This window comes from Bufo gargarizans, unplaced genomic scaffold (assembly GCF_014858855.1).
Source record: "Bufo gargarizans isolate SCDJY-AF-19 unplaced genomic scaffold, ASM1485885v1 original_scaffold_1168_pilon, whole genome shotgun sequence".
In the NCBI taxonomy this organism is placed as follows: Eukaryota; Metazoa; Chordata; class Amphibia; order Anura; family Bufonidae; genus Bufo; species Bufo gargarizans.
Window position 1 is genome coordinate 233,272 of NW_025334264.1, and position 21,227 is coordinate 254,498.

The 21,227-nt window shown below is 46.9% G+C and overlaps 1 protein-coding gene across 1 annotated transcript; it reads right to left on the reverse strand.

The window, feature by feature from the left end:
• Positions 1 to 4,966: 4,966 nt before the first annotated feature.
• On the reverse strand, positions 4,967 to 11,241 carry LOC122923091 (zona pellucida sperm-binding protein 3-like). Its single transcript, XM_044273818.1, has 8 exons — positions 10,759 to 11,241; positions 9,830 to 9,948; positions 8,628 to 8,731; positions 8,381 to 8,558; positions 8,194 to 8,314; positions 5,510 to 5,601; positions 5,265 to 5,398; positions 4,967 to 5,181 (listed from the first exon to the last, which is right to left on the reverse strand). Exons 1-8 carry the CDS (start codon positions 11,239 to 11,241, stop codon positions 4,967 to 4,969), a joined length of 1,446 nt encoding a protein of 481 aa, XP_044129753.1.
• Between the last annotated feature and the right edge of the window lie 9,986 nt (positions 11,242 to 21,227).

Below are 21,227 nucleotides of genomic sequence, written 5' to 3' on the forward strand. Positions count from 1 at the left end.
GGAAAGGAAGCTAATCCCCTTAGAGCAAATTTGTGCGGCTGCCTCGTGGAGCACGCAAAACACCTTTATTGCCCATTACCGCCTAGAGAATAGGCGTTCTGAGGGAACAGCCTTTGGACGGTCCGTGTTAGATGCTGCTCGTCCATAGGTCAGCTCTCTAACTCCTGTGGGATTATTAGCTACTTAGTGCTAGTCCTTTGCCCTCCCAAGATTTGTGTGAGGTTCCTTGCTACTTCCCCACTTGTGCTGCTGGTTAGGACGAAAGGGAAGCGTCAATTTTGACGTAAATTTGTTTTCCCTTAGTCCTAACAGCAGCACAAGTGGGGTATTCGCCCCTGTGAAGCTGGTCAGGACAGGCGGAATTTTTGCTGAATAAAATTCTGCATCTCTAGTAATTAATTAATTAATTAACCCCCCCCTCCTTATATAGGCCGCCCTCACACAGGGCTAGTTGCTTTTTTAACAAGTAAACATAACAGTGTAGAGGGAGGGATATTTGTGTGCTGCTGTTAGGACTAAGGGAAAACAAATTTACGTCAAAATTGACGCTTCTTAGTAGATTTCCAAGAACTTTGCCCCCCTACGTGTTCCTGTGCCTGATGTACTAATGTATAGATAGCGATGGAATATAAGCTTATATAAAAAAATAGGCTTTGGACTGTAATAGAAGTAAAACTACAACTCACTACAGCTCTGCATGTTGAGAGTTGTAGTTTTAAAACAGGTGGGGATACACAAGTTGGCCAGCAATAAAATATAATGTGCATTAATACTTTAGGTGTTCAAACATTTTATACTGAATAATTTCACTTACTAATGTTCTGTCTTTTCTTGCAATCAAACTGGTCCCATTCAGATCCTGATAATTATTTTCCAATTTCTTCCCATGACCGGTCTTTACGTATCCGGTCATGGTACTCATCAGACCTTGTGTCCCATAGATTGGGACGCTCCTGTATGAGAATAATTAATTTTAACAGCACTTCTAAACTTCTGCTCAGTTCCAAAGCTCACTGCTGCACCGATTCAAAGTCTGCCTGGGCCTGTGGGCTGGACTCCACTTCCTGGAACGGAATCCGCAAAAACGGATGACATACTGATGTGTCTCCGTATGTCTTCCGTTTTTTTCGGATCCATAGACTTTCATTGGGCTACGGACCGCAATTTGCGGATAAAAGTAGGACAAGTTCATTATTTTATGCGGATCTGCGGAACAGACGAACGGAAACGTACAGCACACGGTGTGCTGTCGGTTTTTTTCCAGGAACCATTGAAATGAATGGAACCGCATCATATCCACTAAAAAAAACGGATCGGATCAGGATAAAAAAAACAGGTTGTGTGAATGGACCCTTACAGGTTGTAGCGGGGAAAAAGAGGAGTGTAGTAACACAACTCTCGGATGTTACACATCCCTCTAGCCTTTTCAAGGTCTATTTTAGAGCCATTTTAATAAAAAATAGTGCCAATTTTAGTGCCCTAAATTGAAAAAATTCGTAATTTCAATTGTCGGGTGACATTTTACCATTTCTGGAGTATACAAACCCCTGCTGTGCCTGGATGACAGGGGCCTAAATCTCTTAAAATCCTCTCTTCTATTGCTGGGTGACATGAACCCCCTTTTGCCGTGAATGAACCCCTGCTCTGCATTGCTGACAGGGAACTAAATTTAGTAAAAACATCTGTTACTGATCGGAAGATGCGCGACTACAAGTGCACGCTGATGATAGCATTCCCACCTGACAGCGGGACACAGTGGAAGCACAAGGCGAAGGCAGAGGAGGAGGAAGAGGTCGCCAACGCAGCTGGGGCACCGCCAGCACCGGAGAAGGCCGGGTTAGCATGGCCGACACGTGGAAAAGCTTTGTCAGCCTTGGAGGTGCTGACCTGCCCTGCAGCCAGTGTGTAGTGTGAACGTGTGTTTAGCACGGCAGAGAGCATTATCACAGGCCGCAGCCAATGTGGACAAGCTTACGTTTATGAAAATGAACCAGGCCTGGATCCCACAGGACTTGTTCGTACTTTGTGCAGAATAGACATTTATACCAGCCTCAACCATCCATTCTTGTACTCAAGTGCACTTAGTTTTATTTTGTTGTATGTACCAATATTTTGGGGTATACCCCAATTTAATAAAAAAAAATAAAATAAAAAAAAAAAAGTGTTGGCTACCTATTCCTCCTTCACCGCCGCTTCCACCGCCTCCTCAACCTCCTAGATCCAGATTGTTATTTCAAATTTTTCTGTATTATGTTTTTTTAAGTCATTTCCCTATCCACATTTGTTTGCAGAACAGTTGCCATGCTCTTAAGCACATGTTGCTGCCTTTTGCAGCCCTCTAGCCATTTCCAGGTCTATTTTAGAGCCATTTTAGTGCCCAAAAGTTCGGGACCCGATTTTTTATTTTTTCCAAGTTCAGCCAAACCCAAACACCCAGGTGTCCGCTCAACTCTACCCATGTTCTCCACTCAGACCAGATCATCTTTCTTCTGGTTCCCAATGGTGTTATCCTGCTGCTACTCCCAATTTAGTATGCTGCAGGAAGTGCTCCTCTTTATATAAAAGAGGGGGCACTATAAAGTTAAAACCCCAGCAAGACACTAAGTGGGTACTGCTGGGACCCCAACAGTGCCCAATTTAAAATGCCCCTCCAATATGGCTGGCCCCAGGAGTCCTGCATTTATTTATACTTCCCCTCCGAAGTGCCAAAATAGTAAGTGCTTGCCTCACTCCCCATTCATGTTGCCATCTACAATGGTCAGTCTGAACCATGATGCAGGCAGACCAAGTTAGTGCACTGCCACATCAGGTCATTCTGACCACTTGTCCTATTGTACCAACTCCTAGGATTCAGGTCTAGTGGCCTGAGGCCTAAGATAGTGAATAGCAGAGACGGAGCTATAGGCCCTCATGTCCTGCTGAAAGATGCGGCACTGTCCAACTGTCAAGGGGTTCCAAGTAATTGTGTGGGCCTCAAGACCACCACTGGACCTAGATTAAGAATGCAGTCCAGCCGAGAACACAGCATGCCACCCTCTTCATTGACTGGTATGGGATCTCCAAAAACAGCTGAGCCAGCAGTCTTGTCAGAATTCCCATAGCAGTCAATAGAAAAGTATGCACTTCAAGCCAGGATCATCTTTGAAGGCAAAACCCACACCCATCTAGGGTTGGACGATATCAAAAATATTCAGACGATCAAATTTTTTTATCGCAACAATATATTGCGATAAATACCAGTTTTAAAGAAAAAGCCAAAAGGAGATGTTACACTGTATGGGGCAGCAGCCACAGAAAGACATTACATACAGTATGGGGCTTGTGGGGGCAGCAGCTGCCCCCCCCTTATGTCTTATGGACACCTGTGTGACTGACTTGTCACCTGCCTGCCACCATAATTCCTTCTTGTTCATCATGTCATGGGGGAGGTACTGGAGGGACTCATGATGGCTCACTGCAGAGCATGCAGCTAGTGGCAGGCATGAAGGACTGAATGGGCCAAGACATAACTGGGGTAATTCTAAATCTGATAAAGATAGGCTGAGTGGACAGTGACATTACACCTTTTAATAGATGCCTGTCCAGCAGCTGTGATATATAGGGTCTCTTCTCTCTGCGGGGGGGAGACCGACTTTCCCACCACTTGCTGCTAGTGATGTCCGGATCATGAACGAATCGTTCTTTTGAATAGATTCAGATCACCGAATCTGGAGAGTCGATCCCTCTGACTGAACTGATCCGGGTGAAGCCGCTCAGTCAGATTAGCATAGAGGCCGCAGCAGGCAGTGTAATAGGAGCCTACAGTGGAAGCTAGCCCTGCCCCTCCCTCCAACCAATCAGAGGCAGCCAGCACTGACTCACAGCACAGGGGGAGTCGCAGGGACTCAGAGAATCGTCTGAGTTAGTTAAAAGAATCGTGTCTCCGAGTCCCTGCCCGGCTCCCTGCAAGTCTGTCCGGGGTGGGGGGGAAAGGGGTGCATTAGTATAGCACAGGCATCCTCAAACTGTGGCCCTCCAGCTGTTGCAAAACTACAACTCCCAGCATGCCCAAACAGCCTACAGGTATCAGCCTACAGCAGGGCATCGTGGGAGTTGTAGTTTTACAACAGCTGGAGGGCCGCAGTTTGAGGATGCCTGGTCTAGCATGTAGAGCTGTGTGTGTATAGGGTGCATGCAGCAGAGCAGGAAGTCTGGCAGGGACTCGGTGACACGGTTCTTTTAACGAATACTCTGACAATTTGCCAGGAGCAAGTCCCTCCTGACCTTCGGTTCACTTGAGGCGACTCAGCAGTCGCTGCTGTACTGCGCTGCTCAACTCAGCCTGGGGGCGTCACCTGATTCTGACGTGAGACGTCGGTCGGCGGAGACAGCACATTCAGAGCAAGCAGGAGGAGCCGCTGCTGGAAGAAGTTGGTAGATAATGATGGGGGAGGGCAGCCGCAGAGTTTTTAAAGCGATGACTGGATGTTCCAACCCGAGAGCCATTAAATAACAGATTATAGATCCTCTGGGTTATTAGTAGGTCCAGAACATAACGCTTAGGCCTCAAGCAACTATTTTTTCAAATGCATCTGTATAATGATTAGCAACCCCATTCACATCTATGCATCATGCAGACCTGCTTTTATGACCTCATCAATATTAACAGTCTGATCTAAGGCAATTTTAGCCTCCAGAGAGCAGCTTTCAATTCTTATTCTGCTCCTGAGAAGTGTGAGCTATAAACCACCCATCAGCTCTATACAGATGTGCCCATACCATACTTCCATGTGACCCACAGAAAGTCCTCCATATAGCCCCATAGTACTCATCTATATAGCACCAGGAGATTGTCTGTTGTGCTGGACCATGCATGAAGTTATGGGTCACATGAAACCAGTCCCATACTACCATCGATTGAGACAACGAGACCCAAGAACAAGTAACATTTTACCCATTTTTATTTCTGGACTACTTGCGAGACAGTTTATTTCAGAAGACATTTTGCAGCCACAACCAGAGTCACAGCAACAACTACTGAAGTGATTGAGCCCATGGCCACCAGCACCCACAACTGCAGAGGTTCTTCTACACCCATTCTGGAAGCTTGGGAAATTCCTTCTTTGGAGACCTGGTTAGGCTTAGATCCAGTCACTAGAAGAGGGCCCAGTCTGGCCAGAGTGTATTTCTCTAGATGAGAACCTAGTGGAAGAATTAGCAACACCTATTTTCAGATACCTTGACCTTTATGGAAGCTTTAGGAGACGCTTGAATGAAGAACTCACCAACATCTCTCTTCCCAACTCCTCTTGACCTGGCAGGTTGTGGGCCCCATGCTGTTCTCCGGCTGCCAACTGTAGCACAGTTCCCAGTGTTGCAGCACTGGCAGTTCGCACTGGGGCCTTCCACAGGTGACCAACTGTAAGAGCAAGAAAAGTGTCAACCATTGAGAGAACATCCATTGTGTCCTAAAACCCCAGTTAGATGACTACACAACCCTAGATGGACACTCAGATGTGAAAGGTTTTACCTGCTGGTAGCCTTGTTGTAGGAGCAGGCCTTGTTCATTGGATCAGGGGTCTGGCTGATGTCAGCAGCTCTCAGGTGACAGGTTATGTAGATCTAAGACACCACAGTTACAGTTTATATCTCATGAGAAATAATTTTTACATTCATAATCTTAGACAGCTGGGGAACTTAATTACCCTCAGGGCTAGAAATATGGGAATCCAAATCCTGGGTTATTCTGTTTCAATAGTTTGAGTTTCTCTTTACAAAACAGTTAAAGTACATTACAGTTTGATTTGTAACAGTGTCAAGCAAAATACCATTATGATCAGAGAATATAAATTCCAATACATTTACCTCAGTCTATTAATTAATGCCAATGGTTCCTTTGTTAAACTGTCACCAGCCGAAAAAAACCATTTAATCCATATGCAGATGAGGTCTCACAAGTGCCCAGGTGCCATGCTCATGATGTAGGTGCCCAGGCCACTGCTTTTTCCATATTACTACTCCCCAGCCTCTTGCTTGTCCCGCCCTGCAAGTAGGTTTTGTCACTGATGCCCATTGTGGGCAGCAGCATCGATAAATCAAGTGCACATGTGCTGTGTGAAACCAGCGGGCATGCCCAGGCCAGTGGTGAACTGCCATGTGCGGGTTCTCGGCTGGTACTGGGGATGATGCAACAGATTGAAGGGAGGGACAAGCAATGTGAAAGGCAGAGCGGCCTGAGCACCTATGAGCCCTCATTTGCATATGGGTTGAACATAGTTTCAGCTGGCGAAAGTCACAACCAAATAACAAAGGTACCACTGGTAGTGTTGAGCGCGAATATTCGAATTGCGAATTTTTTTCTCGAATATCGCAATTTCGAGATTTCGCGAATATTTAGAATATCGTTCTATATATTCGCGAATTCGAATATTCGTTTTTTTTTTTTTATTATTAAATATTTTTCTTTCCCACTTCTCTAAAGTTGTTCTTACCTGTCCTTTGGATTCCTGGCTTCCTGGCTGCTCCAGTCAGTGGCGTTTTCAACTTACTGCTATATTCCATATTAGCTAAATTACAATCTAATCTATATGTGTATTTTACGAAATTTCGCAAATTGCGATGCGAATAATATAACACGAAATAATCGCATGAAGATTTCAACTTAGCACTGCTATATTCCATATTCTAGCCTAGTATGGAATATAGCAGTGCTAACTTAGCACAGCTATATTCCATATTAGGCTAGAATATGGAATATAGCAGTGCTAAGTTGAAATCTTCATGCGATTATTTCGTATTATATTACTCGCATCGCAATTTCGGCTTTTGCAAATGTTCTTAATATTGCTCTAACTTCGTCTTTTAGAATATTACGAATATTCTAAAAGACGAAGTTAGAGCAATATTACGAAATTTCGTAAAATACACATATAGATTGTAATTTAGCTTATATAGTGCTATAATCCCTTTTTTTTTCCTCTAATTTTTTTTGCCTCTTCTGAATTTAAGTTTTGTAAAATATGTACACTATTAAAAAATATTACTATAGCAGTATATTAGCTTAAATACAATCTATGTGTATTTTACGAAATTTCGTAATATTGCTCTAACTTCGTCTTTTAGAAATTTCGTAATATTGCTCTAACTTCGTCTTTTAGAATATTCGTAATATTCTAAAAGACGAAGTTAGAGCAATATTAAGAACATTTGCAAAAGCCGAAATTGCGATGCGAGTAATATAATACGAAATAATCGCATGAAGATTTCAACTTAGCACTGCTATATTCCATATTCTAGCCTAGTATGGAATATAGCAGTGCTAACTTAGCACAGCTATATTCCATATTAGGCTAGAATATGGAATATAGCAGTGCTAAGTTGAAATCTTCATGCGATTATTTCGTATTATATTACTCGCATCGCAATTTCGGCTTTTGCAAATGTTCTTAATATTGCTCTAACTTCGTCTTTTAGAATATTACGAATATTCTAAAAGACGAAGTTAGAGCAATATTACGAAATTTCGTAAAATACACAGCTTGTATTTAAGCTAATATACTGCTATAGTAATATTTTTTAATAGTGTACATATTTTACAAAACTTAAGTTCAGAAGAGGCAAAAAAAATTTAGAGGCAAAAAAGGGATTATAGCACTATATTAGCTAAATTACAATCTATATGTGTATTTTACGAAATTTCGTAATATTGCTCTAACTTCGTCTTTTAGAATATTCGTAATATTCTAAGAGACGAAGTTAGAGCAAATCACGAAATTTCGTAAAATACACATATTAGCCTAGCCATAGTCAATTAGCATAGGAACGTTGCCTTATACTATCAAGATAAATAATCGCAATATGCGAAAAAATAAATTCGTATATTATTCGCGATAATTTGAATAATTCCGAATATTCGATTTCGACGAATATAACACGAATATTCATTCGAATATTCGCGAAATATCGCAAAATCGAATATGGCACCTCCCGCTCATCACTAACCACTGGCACTTGTGCTACAGCACCATGTAAGCAGTTAGTAACATCCAATTTTGGTAAGACTCCCTTTAATGATAAAAGTGCAGGTTAGAACAGTGGCCGGTTGTGTGCTTTCAACACCATTCAATTAGTGGGGTGAAAACAAGGACGTTAAAGACAGGTGCAGAAAGTTAATTGCTTCGCATCCAGGGTCATACTACCATCTCTAGTCCTTACCATAGAACGGTCACTGTTAATGAACCTGAAGGCATCAACTGTGAAGCGAAGCTTATTCGCTTCAGATCTTGGAGAAACAAAAGCTGAAGAGGAATCTCCTAGTATCCCATCGATCAAGCACCTGTAGGAGATATTTATTTCAGTTAAAATGCCCTTGAATTTTACAGTAACAAAAGCAGAAACTCACCCATTATAAGCAATGATGTCATAGTGAGGATTAGAGGTCTCATCTGGAGTAAGGGTGGCAACACAGCTATCAACAAACAGCATCATGGGGACGTGGTTCTCCATGTCCACAAAAGCCTCTATGTAGAAGATCTCACCAAGCTGGTAGACCAGTGATGGACGAGAAGCACTCCAGTCCTCTACAGACAAAATAAGGCTATTAGTACAAGACAAGAGACTACCCAGCCCTCTACTGGAAGGAGTCTTACCAGTCATGAGAGCCAAGGAGAAAGACAACCTTTCTTCTGAGCTCACTGTGGTGCTGTAGGGAGCCCATGTTGGCTTAATGGCATTGCTGCTTACATTGCCAAATCTGGAAGAACAGAAATGAAAGGATAAGTAAACGGCAGTTTTCCAGAATCATTTCATGTGTCCACAGGTGGCATGTCGTACCACAGTTTAGCCCTCTAGTGAATAGGGCTAAAGCCAATGCACAGTAGGGGTGACTTTTGGAAGCAGCCATGGTTGTAATGGTGGACAAGCCCTTTGAGAGGTTGACTGGAACTTGAAAGGATCTTGTCAACCATATGGAAAAGTAGGCCTTAGGGGTGTTCCAGCGCAATTAACTGAAGTTACGACACCCTCACCAGTCCTGCTCTACCTACACCAAAGAGTTTGATGGTCGCCGACCTATTTTTGCCTTGAGTCCTACAGCCAGGTCCCATTCAAAGAGGGACTGTCTCCTCCCCAGACATTTGTTTTAGTAACCAATTCCCAGGTCATAACATTTCTGGAGTATCTTGAGGGCTTCAGTTACACACCCCCCCCCCCCCCCCCCCCCCCATTATTCCTACTACTATTGAATTACTAGCAGTTTGCAATAAAAGCCAATCTTGGTTTCCCTGAATATTGACTGGCAGCACCAATAGAATTAGTGTCAGACACCCCAAAACTGAACATTCAGACCTTTATGGCATACTGCTAACTTCCATTAGGAATCAGAGGAACACAGTTCAAGGTTCTCCTGAATCACTTCATGGAGAGTAGTTGGTGAAACAGACATGCCAGGAGAGGAGACAGCTCAGTCTTTCACTAGTATTGACAGAGCAAGAGGGGAATGTTTGTCAAGATCCCTTTCAGAGTCATCATGAACCTTGAAGAGCAGGGTGATTAATGCAATAATTAGGATGGGCTACATGGACAGTACAGCTGCTATACTCATTACATGGCCAAAGATCACAGTACTGATGCTACAGAACATTGCTTCATATTGTAAGTGGAATCAAGCTGTGACTGTTCCAGTCAGTTCCAGCAGGACAGGACCGTCTTATGGCTGGTTGGGGCAAACAGTCTCAATGTGACCACATTCAACAACTACCATCTAGCTTAACTTGGGAGTCCTGGAAGACATTTCACCACTGGGAGACTCTAGAAGACATAGCTATAGAACCCACTATTGGTACAGACTTACCGTGGGTAGTAACACCAGATAGGAACCACTGCAGGATTTGACCTGATGATGGGCACATTGGGGGAGGTGGTGGGGTTGTAAGACAAGTTGATCTTGTAGATAAGTATATCTGAAGTCATCTTAAGGAGATAGAGAGCCACAATAAGGTTAGTCTCTATTAAAAGCGCCAAACCCTAAATGCTGAACCAAAATCAGTGGGAAAATTTAATAGGAACGAGCCACCATATAAGATATACAAGAGGAAAAACGTGACAAAGTGGGTCAAGTACACTGCAAGGCCAGAAATGGACAACTGGTTAGATTGTGTTATGAAAGTCCACGATTGCGTCAGAAGAGCATGACACCATAGTATAACAGCTAAAACTAGCCAACATTTCTGGGCACAAGCTGTAGAAAGGGTAATTATACCTCAAGGAAACCAGATCTATGTCCACAACAGGAGATTAGCTTATTTCAGGTTATGAAATTTGTTCATTTTTTACCAGTAAATAAAGCGTGAATTGCATCATGGATTCCATTACCACAGACATAACACAATTCTATGCCAGAATGCATAACAAAATGTCTTTAGAGGCATTCCATCATAATAGAAGTCTATGGCCTGCAAAATGGATCCATCCTGTTTCCTTTATGCAGGAGAGGACTCCCGTGCATAACGGTAACAGATCAGTTTTGCAGCCCATAGACGTCTATTATGACGAAATGCCTCTAAAGGCATTCCCTTATGCATTCAGTCATAGAACTGCATTAAGGTCCATGGTAAAATAATCCATAACTCAATTCACCCTTTACCAGTAAAAGCATAAACAAATTTCCACAACCATTTCAATATAGTGAAAATAACCTAGAGTGTTTTCATGGTAAACAGTAATTGTTGCCTAGTGCATATTTGTCTACTATTAGGGACCTTTAGTCCTCCACCAACTTACCTCTAGGTTGCTTCCACATTCTTGAAGAGCAATTTGAAAGACTACAGTAGTAACTGAAGCCTGAGATCCAGCTGTGCAGGTCCCAAGGACCAGGTCTGAAGGATTCACCAGCCTACCATTACCATAGAAGTCTCTCTCTACAGTCACCACCATACTGTCCTCAGCACACTGCACTCTGACAGGGGACGATGGGTTCAGCATAATCGGTGGGGGCTGTGTAAGCTGTCTGGACTGAACACCTACTCCAGGATACATGCGGCCCCATCCAGACACAGGACCAGAACTCCTTAGAGGACCAATTCCAGACAAAAGATTTCCCCTAGGAGAACCTACTGCAGATACAGTTCTAGAAGATCCCCATCCAGGCTGATAATTCCTCCACAGAGTGTCTGGCTGGCGCCGGTGTCTAACCAAGGCACTGCTAAAGCCTGACCCATAGATGAGAACCACAAGCAACCAACTCCACCTAATCCCTAACAACATCTTGACTACAGGAGAAGTCACACCAGGAAGGGGTGGAGGGAGGAGATCTTTATACCTCACCCATCACATGGTCATCACTTCACCTGACCCTTCATTATACTCAGCTGGACACCATCCATACCTGATGAGGATATGGCAATGCAGAGTCCAGTGGTGAAGTTCATAAGGGATTTGTGTTCATTTCTTGGGTGTATTTATTCCTTAGGGTTCATGCACACGGCCGTTGTTGTTTTGTGGTCCGTTTTTCACGGATCCGTTGTTCCGTATCTGAGGTTTTGTTTTCTCTGATTTAAGTCCTCTTCCGTTCCGTTATTCCACAAAACATATCCGTATGGTTTTCGTATGCGATCCGTTTTTTGCGGATTGGAAGCAGTAACTTATTAATCACCAAACACATGAGCAATATGGGCTGGGCATAGCATTTCAACAGTATGGATTCGCAAAATACGGATGACATACAGATGTGTTCCTTGTGCGTTCCGTATTTTTTGCGGACCCATTGACTTGAATGGGGCCTCGGACCGTGATTTGCGGACAATTATAGGACATGCACAAATTTTGCGGAATGGAAATACGGAAACAGAATGCACACGAAGTACCTTACGTTGTTTTTGCGGACTCATTTAAGTAAATGGTTCCGCATACGGTCCGCAAAAAAATGGAACAGAGGCGGAAAGAAAATACGTTTGTTTGCATGAGCCCTTGGGGTGAGTTTACATCACCGTTTAGCTTTCCGTCCTTCTGATCCGTCAGAAGAAGAAGAGAGAGAAAAAAAAACAAGATCTCGTAAAAACAAAACGGATCCTGTTGCATCAGTTTTTTGTTTCCATGTCCATTCCATTTTTTGGGCGGATAGAATGCGGACCCATTCATTTCAATGGGTCTGCAAAAAATGCGGAAGGCACACCGTGTACTGTTCGCATCCATATGTCCGTTCCGTAGCCCCGCAAAAAAATAAATAGAACATGTCCTATTCTTGTCCGTTTTAGGCATTGTTACAATGGATCCATAAAAAAAAACATATGGCATACGGATGTCATCCGTTTTTTTGGGCGGATCCGCAAATTGCAGGCCGCAAAACACATACGGTCATGTGCATGTAGCCTTAATCTGTTTCGAGATCTGTAATCTTTAGACGGAAACAAAAGTATTGCATGCAGGACTTTTTTTTCCCCGTCTAGACGAACAAGGCGCAAGCGCCTCCTAAACAGGCGCAGAATCAGTTGGTAAATGAGACTTAAAAAATAAGACTGACGGAAACCGCTTTTTTCCTCCTGGAAACAGGCGCAGACAGGATAGTACATGTGCCCCGCTGACTGTGGGAATAAGGCAATACACTGGGCTTTTAAAAAGTGATGAGTTGCCATGGCGTTGCAATGCTGTTTTTGCATTATTTTCTCGCACTGGCGGTTTTGCGCCATGTACATTTGAGAGTCGTAGAGACCAGGACGGGAACCTGGATCCCAGGAACTTTACTAAGGCCGTGTGTGACCCATGCCCGTGCTGCGGGCCGCAATGCAAGATCGCCGGCCGTGGGTCAGCCGCATCGGATCGCGGACCCTTTTACTTTAATGGGTCCGCGATCCACCAGTTCCGCAAAAATATAGGACCCGTTCTATCTTTTTGCAGAACGAAAGTACGGGACGCAACCCCACAGAAGCACTCCGTAGTGCTTCCGAGTGGTCCCGTTCCGTGCGGCCTTTCCGCAATTCCGGATTTGCGGACCCATGTAGTGAATGGGTCCGCATCTGTGATGCGGAATGCACACGGAACTGTGGCCGTGTATTGCGGCCCGCAATTTGTGTGCCGCAATACGGCCACGGATCACACATGTTCGTATGAACTCGGCCTAAATTTAGGAAAAAATACTACTTCTCCACTTTTTTCATTCAACTCCTGGTTTTGGATTCAAAAACTGCATCAAAAAGCGTGAACGTGTGTCAGCACCCTTAGGGAGTGGAGCGTTTTTTCTCGCCATGTGCACGACTCTTCATAAATTAGACAAGTCTTACAGCAGCGCAGGAGGGGCATCTAAGACCGGCGTAAAATGCTGCTCCTAGTAAATGACCCCCATTCTCTATTTCTTCTCAGTTATGTATCCAGGGGCAGGCTGGCCATAGATCTTACAGGAAAATATATCAGTGAGCTGATGCCCAAGGGGCCGCCCAAGCCCCCAAGCTGCACTGTGGTATTTGGTTCTGCTGGGGCAGTATATTGTGCTGCACTGTGGTATTTGGTTCTGCTGGGGCAGTATATTGTGCTGCACTGTAAAATTTGGTTCTGCTGGGGCAGTATATTGTGCTGCACTGTGGTATTTGATGCTGCGGGGGCAGTATATTGTGCTGCACTGTGGTATCTGGTTCTGCTGGGGCAGTATATTGTGCTGCACTGTGGTATCTGGTTCTGCTGGGGCAGTATATTGTGCTGCACTGTGGTATTTGGTTCTGCTGGGGCAGTATATTGTGCTGCACTGTGGTATCTGGTTCTGCTGGGGCAGTATATTGTGCTGCACTGTGGTATTTGGTTCTGCTGGGGCAGTATATTGTGCTGCACTGTGGTATTTGGTTCTGCGGGGGCAGTATATTGTGCTGCACTGTGGTATTTGGTTCTGCTGGGGCAGTATATTGTGCTGCAATGTGGTATTTGGTTCTGCTGGGGAAGTATATTGTGCTGCAATGTGGTATTTGGTTATGCTGGGGCAGTATATTGTGCTGCACTGTGGTATTTGTTTCTGCTGGGGCAGTATATTGTGCTGCACTGTGGTATTTGGTTCTGCTGTGGCAGTATATTGTGCTGCACTGTGGTATCTGGTTCTGCTGGGGCAGTATATTGTGCTGCACTGAGGTATCTGCTTCTGCTGGGGCAGTATATTGTGCTGCACTGTGGTATCTGCTTCTGCTGGGGCAGTACATTGTGCTGCACTGTGGTATCTGCTTCTGCTGGGGCAGTATATTGTGCTGCACTGTGGTATTTGGTTCTGCTGGGGCAGTATATTGTGCTGCACTGTGGTATCTGCTTCTGCTGGGGCAGTATATTGTGCTGCACTGTGGTATTTGGTTCTGCTGGGGCAGTATATTGTGCTGCACTGTGGTATCTGGTTATGCTGGGGCAGTATATTGTGCTGCACTGTGGTATTTGGTTCTGCTGGGGCAGTATATTGTGCTGCACTGTGGTATCTGGTTCTGCTGGGGCAGTATATTGTGCTGCACTGTGGTATCTGGTTCTGCTGGGACAGTATATTGTGCTGCACTGTGGTATTTGGTTCTGCTGGGGCAGTATATTGTGCTGAACTGTGGTATCTGGTTCTGCTGGGGCAGTATATTGTGCTGCACTGTGGTATTTGGTTCTGCTGGGGCAGTATATTGTGCTGCACTGTGGTATATTGGTTCTGCTGGGGCAGTATATTGTGCTGCACTGTGGTATTTGGTTCTGCTGGGGCAGTATATTGTGCTGCACTGTGGTATTTGGTTCTGCTGGGGAAGTATATTGTGCTGCACTGTGGTATCTGGTTCTACTGGGGCAGGATATTGTGCTGCACTGTGGTATATGGTTCTGCTGGGGCAGTATATTGTGCTGCACTGTGGTATCTGGTTCTGCTGGGGCAGTATATTGTGCTGCACTGTGGTATATGGTTCTGCTGGGGCAGTATATGTGCTGCACTGTGGTATCTGGTTCTGCTGGGGCAGTATATTGTGCTGCGCTGTGGTATTTGGTTCTGCTGGGGCAGTATATTGTGCTGCACTGTGGTATTTGGTTCTGCTGGGCAGTATATTGTGCTGCATGGTGGTATCTGGTTCTGCTGGGGCAGTATATTGTGCTGCACTGTGGTATCTTGGTTCTGCTGGGGCAGTATATTGTGCTGCACTGTGGTATTTGGTTCTGCTGGGGCAAGTATATTGTGCTGCACTGTGGTATTTGGTTCTGCTGGGGCAGTATATTGTGCTGCACTGTGGTATTTTGTTCTGCTGGGGCAGTATATTGTGCTGCACTGTGGTATCGGATTTGCCTGGGGCAGTATATTGTGCTGCACTGTGGTATCTGGTTCTGCTGGGGCAGTATATTGTGCTGCACTGTGGTATCTGTTCTGCTGGGCAGTATATTGTGCTGCACTGTGGTATCTGGTTCTGCTGGGGCAGTATATTGTGCTGCACTGTGGTATTTGGTTCTGCTGGGGCAGTATATTGTGCTGCACTGTGGTATCTGGTTCTGCTGGGGGCAGTATATTGTGCTGCACTGTGGTATCTGGTATGCTTGGGGCAGTATATGTGCTGCCACTGTGGTATTTTGGTTCTGCTGGGGGCAGTATATTGTGCTGCACTGTGGTATTGGTTCTGCTGGGGCAGGATATTGTGCTGCACTGTGGTATATGGTTCTGCTGGGGCAGTATATTGTGCTGCACTGTGTGTATCTGGTTCTGCTGGGGCAGTATATTGTGCTGCACTGTGTATTGGTTATGCTGGGCAGTATATTGTGCTGCACTGTGGTATTGGTTCTGCTGGGGCAGTATATTGTGCTGCACTGTGGTATCTGGTTCTGCTGGGGCAGTATATTGGTGCTGCAATGTGGTATTTGGTTCTGCTGGGGCAGTATATGTGCTGGCACTGTGGTATCTTGGTCTGCTGGGGCAGTATATTGTGCTGCACTGTGGTATCTGGTTCTGCTGGGGCAGTATATTGTGCTGCACTGTGGTATCTGGTTCTGCTGGGGCAGTATATTGTGCTGCACTGTGGTATTTGGTTCTGCTGGGGCAGTATATTGTGCTGCACTGTGGTATCTGGTTCTGCTGGGGCAGTATATTGTGCTGCACTGTGGTATTTGGTTCTGCTGGGGCAGTATATTGTGCTGCACTGTGGTATCTGGTTCTGCTGGGGGCAGTATATTGTGCTGCACTGTGGTATCTGGTTCTGCTGGGGCAGTATATTGTGCTGCACTGTGGTATCTTGGTTCTGCTGGGGCAGTATATTGTGCTGCACTGTGGTATCTGGTTCTGCTGGGCAGTATATTGTGCTGCACTGTGGTATATGGTTCTGCTGGGGCAGTATATTGTGCTTGCACTGTGGTATCTGGTTCTGCTGGGGCAGTATATTGTGCTGCACTGTGGTATCTGTTCTGCTGGGGCAGTATATTGTGCTGCACTGTGGTATTTGGTCTGCTGGGCAGTATATTGTGCTGCACTGTGGTATCTGCTTCTGCTGGGGCAGTATATTGTGCTGCACTGTGGTATCTGTTCTGCTGGGGCAGTATATTGTGCTGCACTGTGGTATCTGCTTCTGCTGGGGCAGTATATTGTGCTGCACTGTGGTATTTGGTTCTGCTGGGGCAGTATATTGTGCTGCACTGTGGTATCTGGTTCTGCTGGGGCAGTATATTGTGCTGCACTGTGGTATCTGGTTCTGCTGGGTCAGTATATTGTGCTGCACTGTGGTATTTGGTTCTGCTGGGGCAGTATATTGTGCTGCACTGTGGTATCTGGTTCTGCTGGGGCAGTATATTGTGCTGCACTGTGGTATTTGTTTCTGCTGGGGCAGTATATTGTGCTGCACTGTGGTATCTGGTTCTGCTGGGGCAGTATATTGTGCTGCACTGTGGTATTTGGTTCTGCTGGGGCAGTATATTGTGCTGCACTGTGGTATTTGGTTCTGCTGGGGAAGTATATTGTGCTGCACTGTGGTATCTGGTTCTGCTGGGGCAGGATATTGTGCTGCACTGTGGTATATGGTTCTGCTGGGGCAGTATATTGTGCTGCACTGTGGTATCTGGTTCTGCTGGGGCAGTATATTGTGCTGCACTGTGGTATCTGGTTCTGCTGGGGCAGTATACTGTGCTGCAATATGGTATTTGGTTCTGCTGGGGCAGTATATTGTGCTGCACTGTGGTATTTGGTTCTGCTGGGGCAGTATATTGTGCTGCACTGTGGTATTTGGTTCTGCTGGGGCAGTATATTGTGCTGCACTGTGGTATCTGGTTCTGCTGGGGCAGTATATTGTGCTGCACTGTGGTATTTGGTTCTGCTGGGGCAGTATATTGTGCTCCACTGTGGTATTTGGTTCTGCTGGGGCAGTATATTGTGCTGCACTGTGGTATTTGTTTCTGCTGGGGCGGTATATTGTGCTGCACTGCGGTATATGGTTCTGCTGGGGCAGTATATTGTGCTGCACTGTGGAGCCTGGACCTCAAAAAAGCCTCACGAGACGTCGGACTTAGCGAATTTCACCTCCGTGAATACATACATACGGGTCTCTGTACAGTATTTAAACAAAGTTTTGAACGAGGCGCGATTCGCCCAATTCTAGTCATCAGTGTTAGGGTCTTGGGAAACACGGACAGGAGCGCAGCGGTGGGGGAGGACGTGCATGAAGGGGCTTGGCGGTGAAGGACAGGTGAGGAAAGGGTCAAATGTGAGTGGGGCGGGATCGGGGAAGAGGCGCGAGTTGCCAGGACAGCGGGGGGTGCGGCCAGAGCGGAGAAAGAGGAGGAGGGCGGAAGCAAGAGCAGTGCGGCCAGGGGACTGAAACGGACGGTATGATGTCGGCGCCTGTGATGACGGTGGAGGAGATGCTGGAGAGGTTGCGGCGTGAAGCGGAGGTGCGGGGGCCTGGCTGGCTGCAGGAGCAGGTTGGTGTGTGTATAGTTTCACCTGCTCCTGTGGCTACCCCCATTGTTCGGGCTGCCCGGCCGCGGCGGAGTATTCCACCGGCGCGCCTAAGCCCTGAAATCACCCCCCGGGCTCGGCGCCGAGTAGGGAGCCCCCCTGCGGACCCTCGGCGGCGGAGAGCGTCCGCTCAGCCTTCTGCGAGTCGCTCTCGCCGCGGGAGGAATCCCAATACACGGCGGGGCCTTGAGAGGAGCGGGACGCCCCTTCCCCCGATCCCTGCGGCAGTTCAACCGGATTCTGGACCAGGAGCGGTGGACCGGCCCAGTCCTTCCTTTAGCGGGCGGTCCACTCGGCTTCTAGATGACATCCGGGTTCCTCGGGCTGCACTGGGTGGAGACGAACACCAGCGCAGGTCCAGAGAAGATCTGAGCAGCGTGGAAGAAGGTCCCCTTGCCGTGGTGGGTGCCGCGGTCTCGTCCCGGTGTCCATCCAGCGTGGTGCAGAGGGTCGTGCAGGTGGTCCAGGAGGAACAGCCGTCGACGTCCAGGAGCTATGACGGTGATGTGTCCGGGCGGCGGGAGTCAGGATCTACGGCAGCGGGAGTCACAGCGCCCGTGGTGCCTGGTGAGATTGCTTGGGGCTCCATGTTAGCGCAGGGTTTCCCGGTTGCTGGGGGGGGGGGGGTCCATGGGTGAGTTTGGTAAGGGTTTGGGGCAGTTTTTGGGGGGATTGGCGGGATGGTTGTCTGGTATGGGGGCCGGCGTTGGGTCTCCTTTGCCGGGGTGGGGAGTGGTGCCGGGGTCAGGGGTGGGGTCGCAAGGGGTTACGGCAGGGTCGGTGTCGGTGGAAACGCAGGCGGGGGGTGAGGAGGAGGTGCAGAGGTTGGATGATAGGGCTCGCGGTGAGGTGTACGTATGCTTTGAAGGGCCGTTGGGGGCTCATTTGAAGCAGGAAGTGAGGGAAAAGATCTGGAAGGGAGAGTATGTGGAGATATTCTCGCTGCTCCCCTTGGAACGGTTTAACCTGGATAGGGTTAAGAAGGAGGAGTGAAAAAAGGAGGATGAGGATAAGCGTCGGCATCGATTGATCCCACGTACTTTTGCTAATTGGCTACAGGCGTTTGCCATATTAGCAAGTGTCATTGGGGAGAGGTCGCCGGATTGTTGTTCGGCGCTGTTTTGCTACCAGGACGCTATTGGGGAAGCTTATAGGGTTTATGGGGGTATGGGTTGGCTCCAGTATGATGAGCAGTTCCGGCAGCGTAAGGCAGTGAGACCTGATATCCGGTGGGATCATAAGGATATCGGGTTGTGGTTGCGGGTGACGGCGCCTCCTAGGGCTGGGCAGTCCTTTCGGGGGGAGTCCGGGGGGTCATCCCCGGGTGCTTTGGCGGCGGCATCGGCAAAAGGGTTGTGTTTCCTTTTTAATGAGGGAAATTGCAGATTTGGGGCCAAGTGCAAATTTAAGCACTAGTGCACGGGGTGTGGGGGAGCCCATGGAGCTAACCGTTGCTTCAAAGGGGGTAGGAATAGGGGGGGTGATGGTGCTGGAAAAGGGACGGACGCTGGTGCGGTTGGAAGAGATGCAGGGGTTTCTAGATAGATATCCGGATCAGGTTGTGGCTGTTTTGTTGGGGGATGGTTTTAGGTTTGGTTTTCGTATTCCATCGGTTGTTACGGCGGGGCCTATTGTTCATAAGAATCTTAGGTCTGCGCTTGTTCATGCGGGAGTGGTGGCGGAGAAGCTGAGGAAGGAGGTGGAGTTGGGGCGGATGGCGGGTCCATTCAAGGAACCGCCGATCCCGGGGTTGAGGGTGTCTCCGCTGGGAGTGGTGCCGAAGAAGGAGCCGAACAAGTTTCGGCTCATTCATCACTTGTCTTAGCCAAAAGGGGCGTCGGTCAATGATGGTATAGATCCTGAACTTTGTTCGGTGGTCTACACATCCTTTGATGCGGCTGTAAAATGGGTGAGGCGGTTGGGGTGGGGGACGTTGATGGCTAAGGTTGATGTGGAGGTGGCGTTTCGTTTGCTGCCGGTGCACGTGGAGAGCATGGGTTTGTTGGGCTGTTTTTGGGATGGGGAAAATTTTGTGGATAGGTGCTTGCCGATGGGGTGCTCTCTTTCGTGTGCGTATTTTGAGACCTTTAGCTCGTTTCTAGAATGGGTAGTGGTAGAAGTTTCAGGTTGTTCATCCGTTATCCCTTATTTAGACGATTTTTTGTGTTTGGGGGCGGGGAATTCACGGGTTTGCTCTTTGTTGCTGCACACGGTGCAGTCGGTTTTTGCGCGTTTTGGGGTATCGTTGGCGCGGGAGAAGACTGTGGGTCCGGTGACGGAATTGTGTTTTTTGGGGATTGTTATAGATACGGAGCGGATGGAGTGTAGGCTTCCCCAGGATAAGTTGGTGGATTTGCGTCAGGAGATTGATAGGGCCATAGGGAGGGAGAAGATTAGGTTGCGGGATTTGCAGTCATTGTTAGGTAAATTGAACTTTGCTTGTCAAATTATGCCAATGGGTAGAATTTTTTGTAGAAGGTTGGCTGCGGCCACGGCGGGGGTGTCAGCGCCGTATCATTTTATCAGGTTGCGTAGGGAGTTGAAAGGGGATTTGAGGGTGTGGGCGGAGTTTCTGGGTCAGTACAATGGTAGGTCTTTGGTGATGGGGGAGTTGTGTGATAGTGTGGAGTTTGAGTTATATACGGACGCGTCGGGGGGGGGGGGGGTTTGGGGCTTATTGCCAGGGACAATGGTGTGCGGGCGCGTGTCCGTTCCGTTTTTTTTTTTTAGGAAAGGATGCAGACCCATTCATTCCAATGGGTCCGCATTCACATCCGTATGTCCGTTCCGTAGCCCCGCAAAAAAAATAGAACATGTCCTATTCTTGTCTGTTTTAGGCATTGTTACTACGGATCCGCAAAAAACAATCAGATGGCAAAACACATACAGTTGTGTGCATGTAGCCTTAGTGTGTGTATTCACACATCAGTGTTTTTAGCACGGATCCATCATGCCCATTACAGTCTGTGTCAACACGGATGCCATGCTATGTCAGTGAAACACGGATGACACACGGACAGCAAAAATACTGACACACAGTCTAGAAATGAGCCAATCAAATCCTACGAAGTGGAATTCAATGCGAATTTCAGGATAAATTAGTTTCGCCTAGAATCTGAATTTCCTCATGCTTCGTGTCAGCGAAACGATTTAACCTGAAATTGTCAAAAAAAAAAAAATTCAAACTTACCGGCTCCATTTGCTCGCGACAGCTTGCCCGCCTCCATCTTACTTGAAGATCTCGGCCGAAATCCCAAGCGGCGCGAGATTACATATTCACGCCAGCCGGCGTAATGACGTAATCACGCGCCGCACGGGATTTCTGCCGAGATCT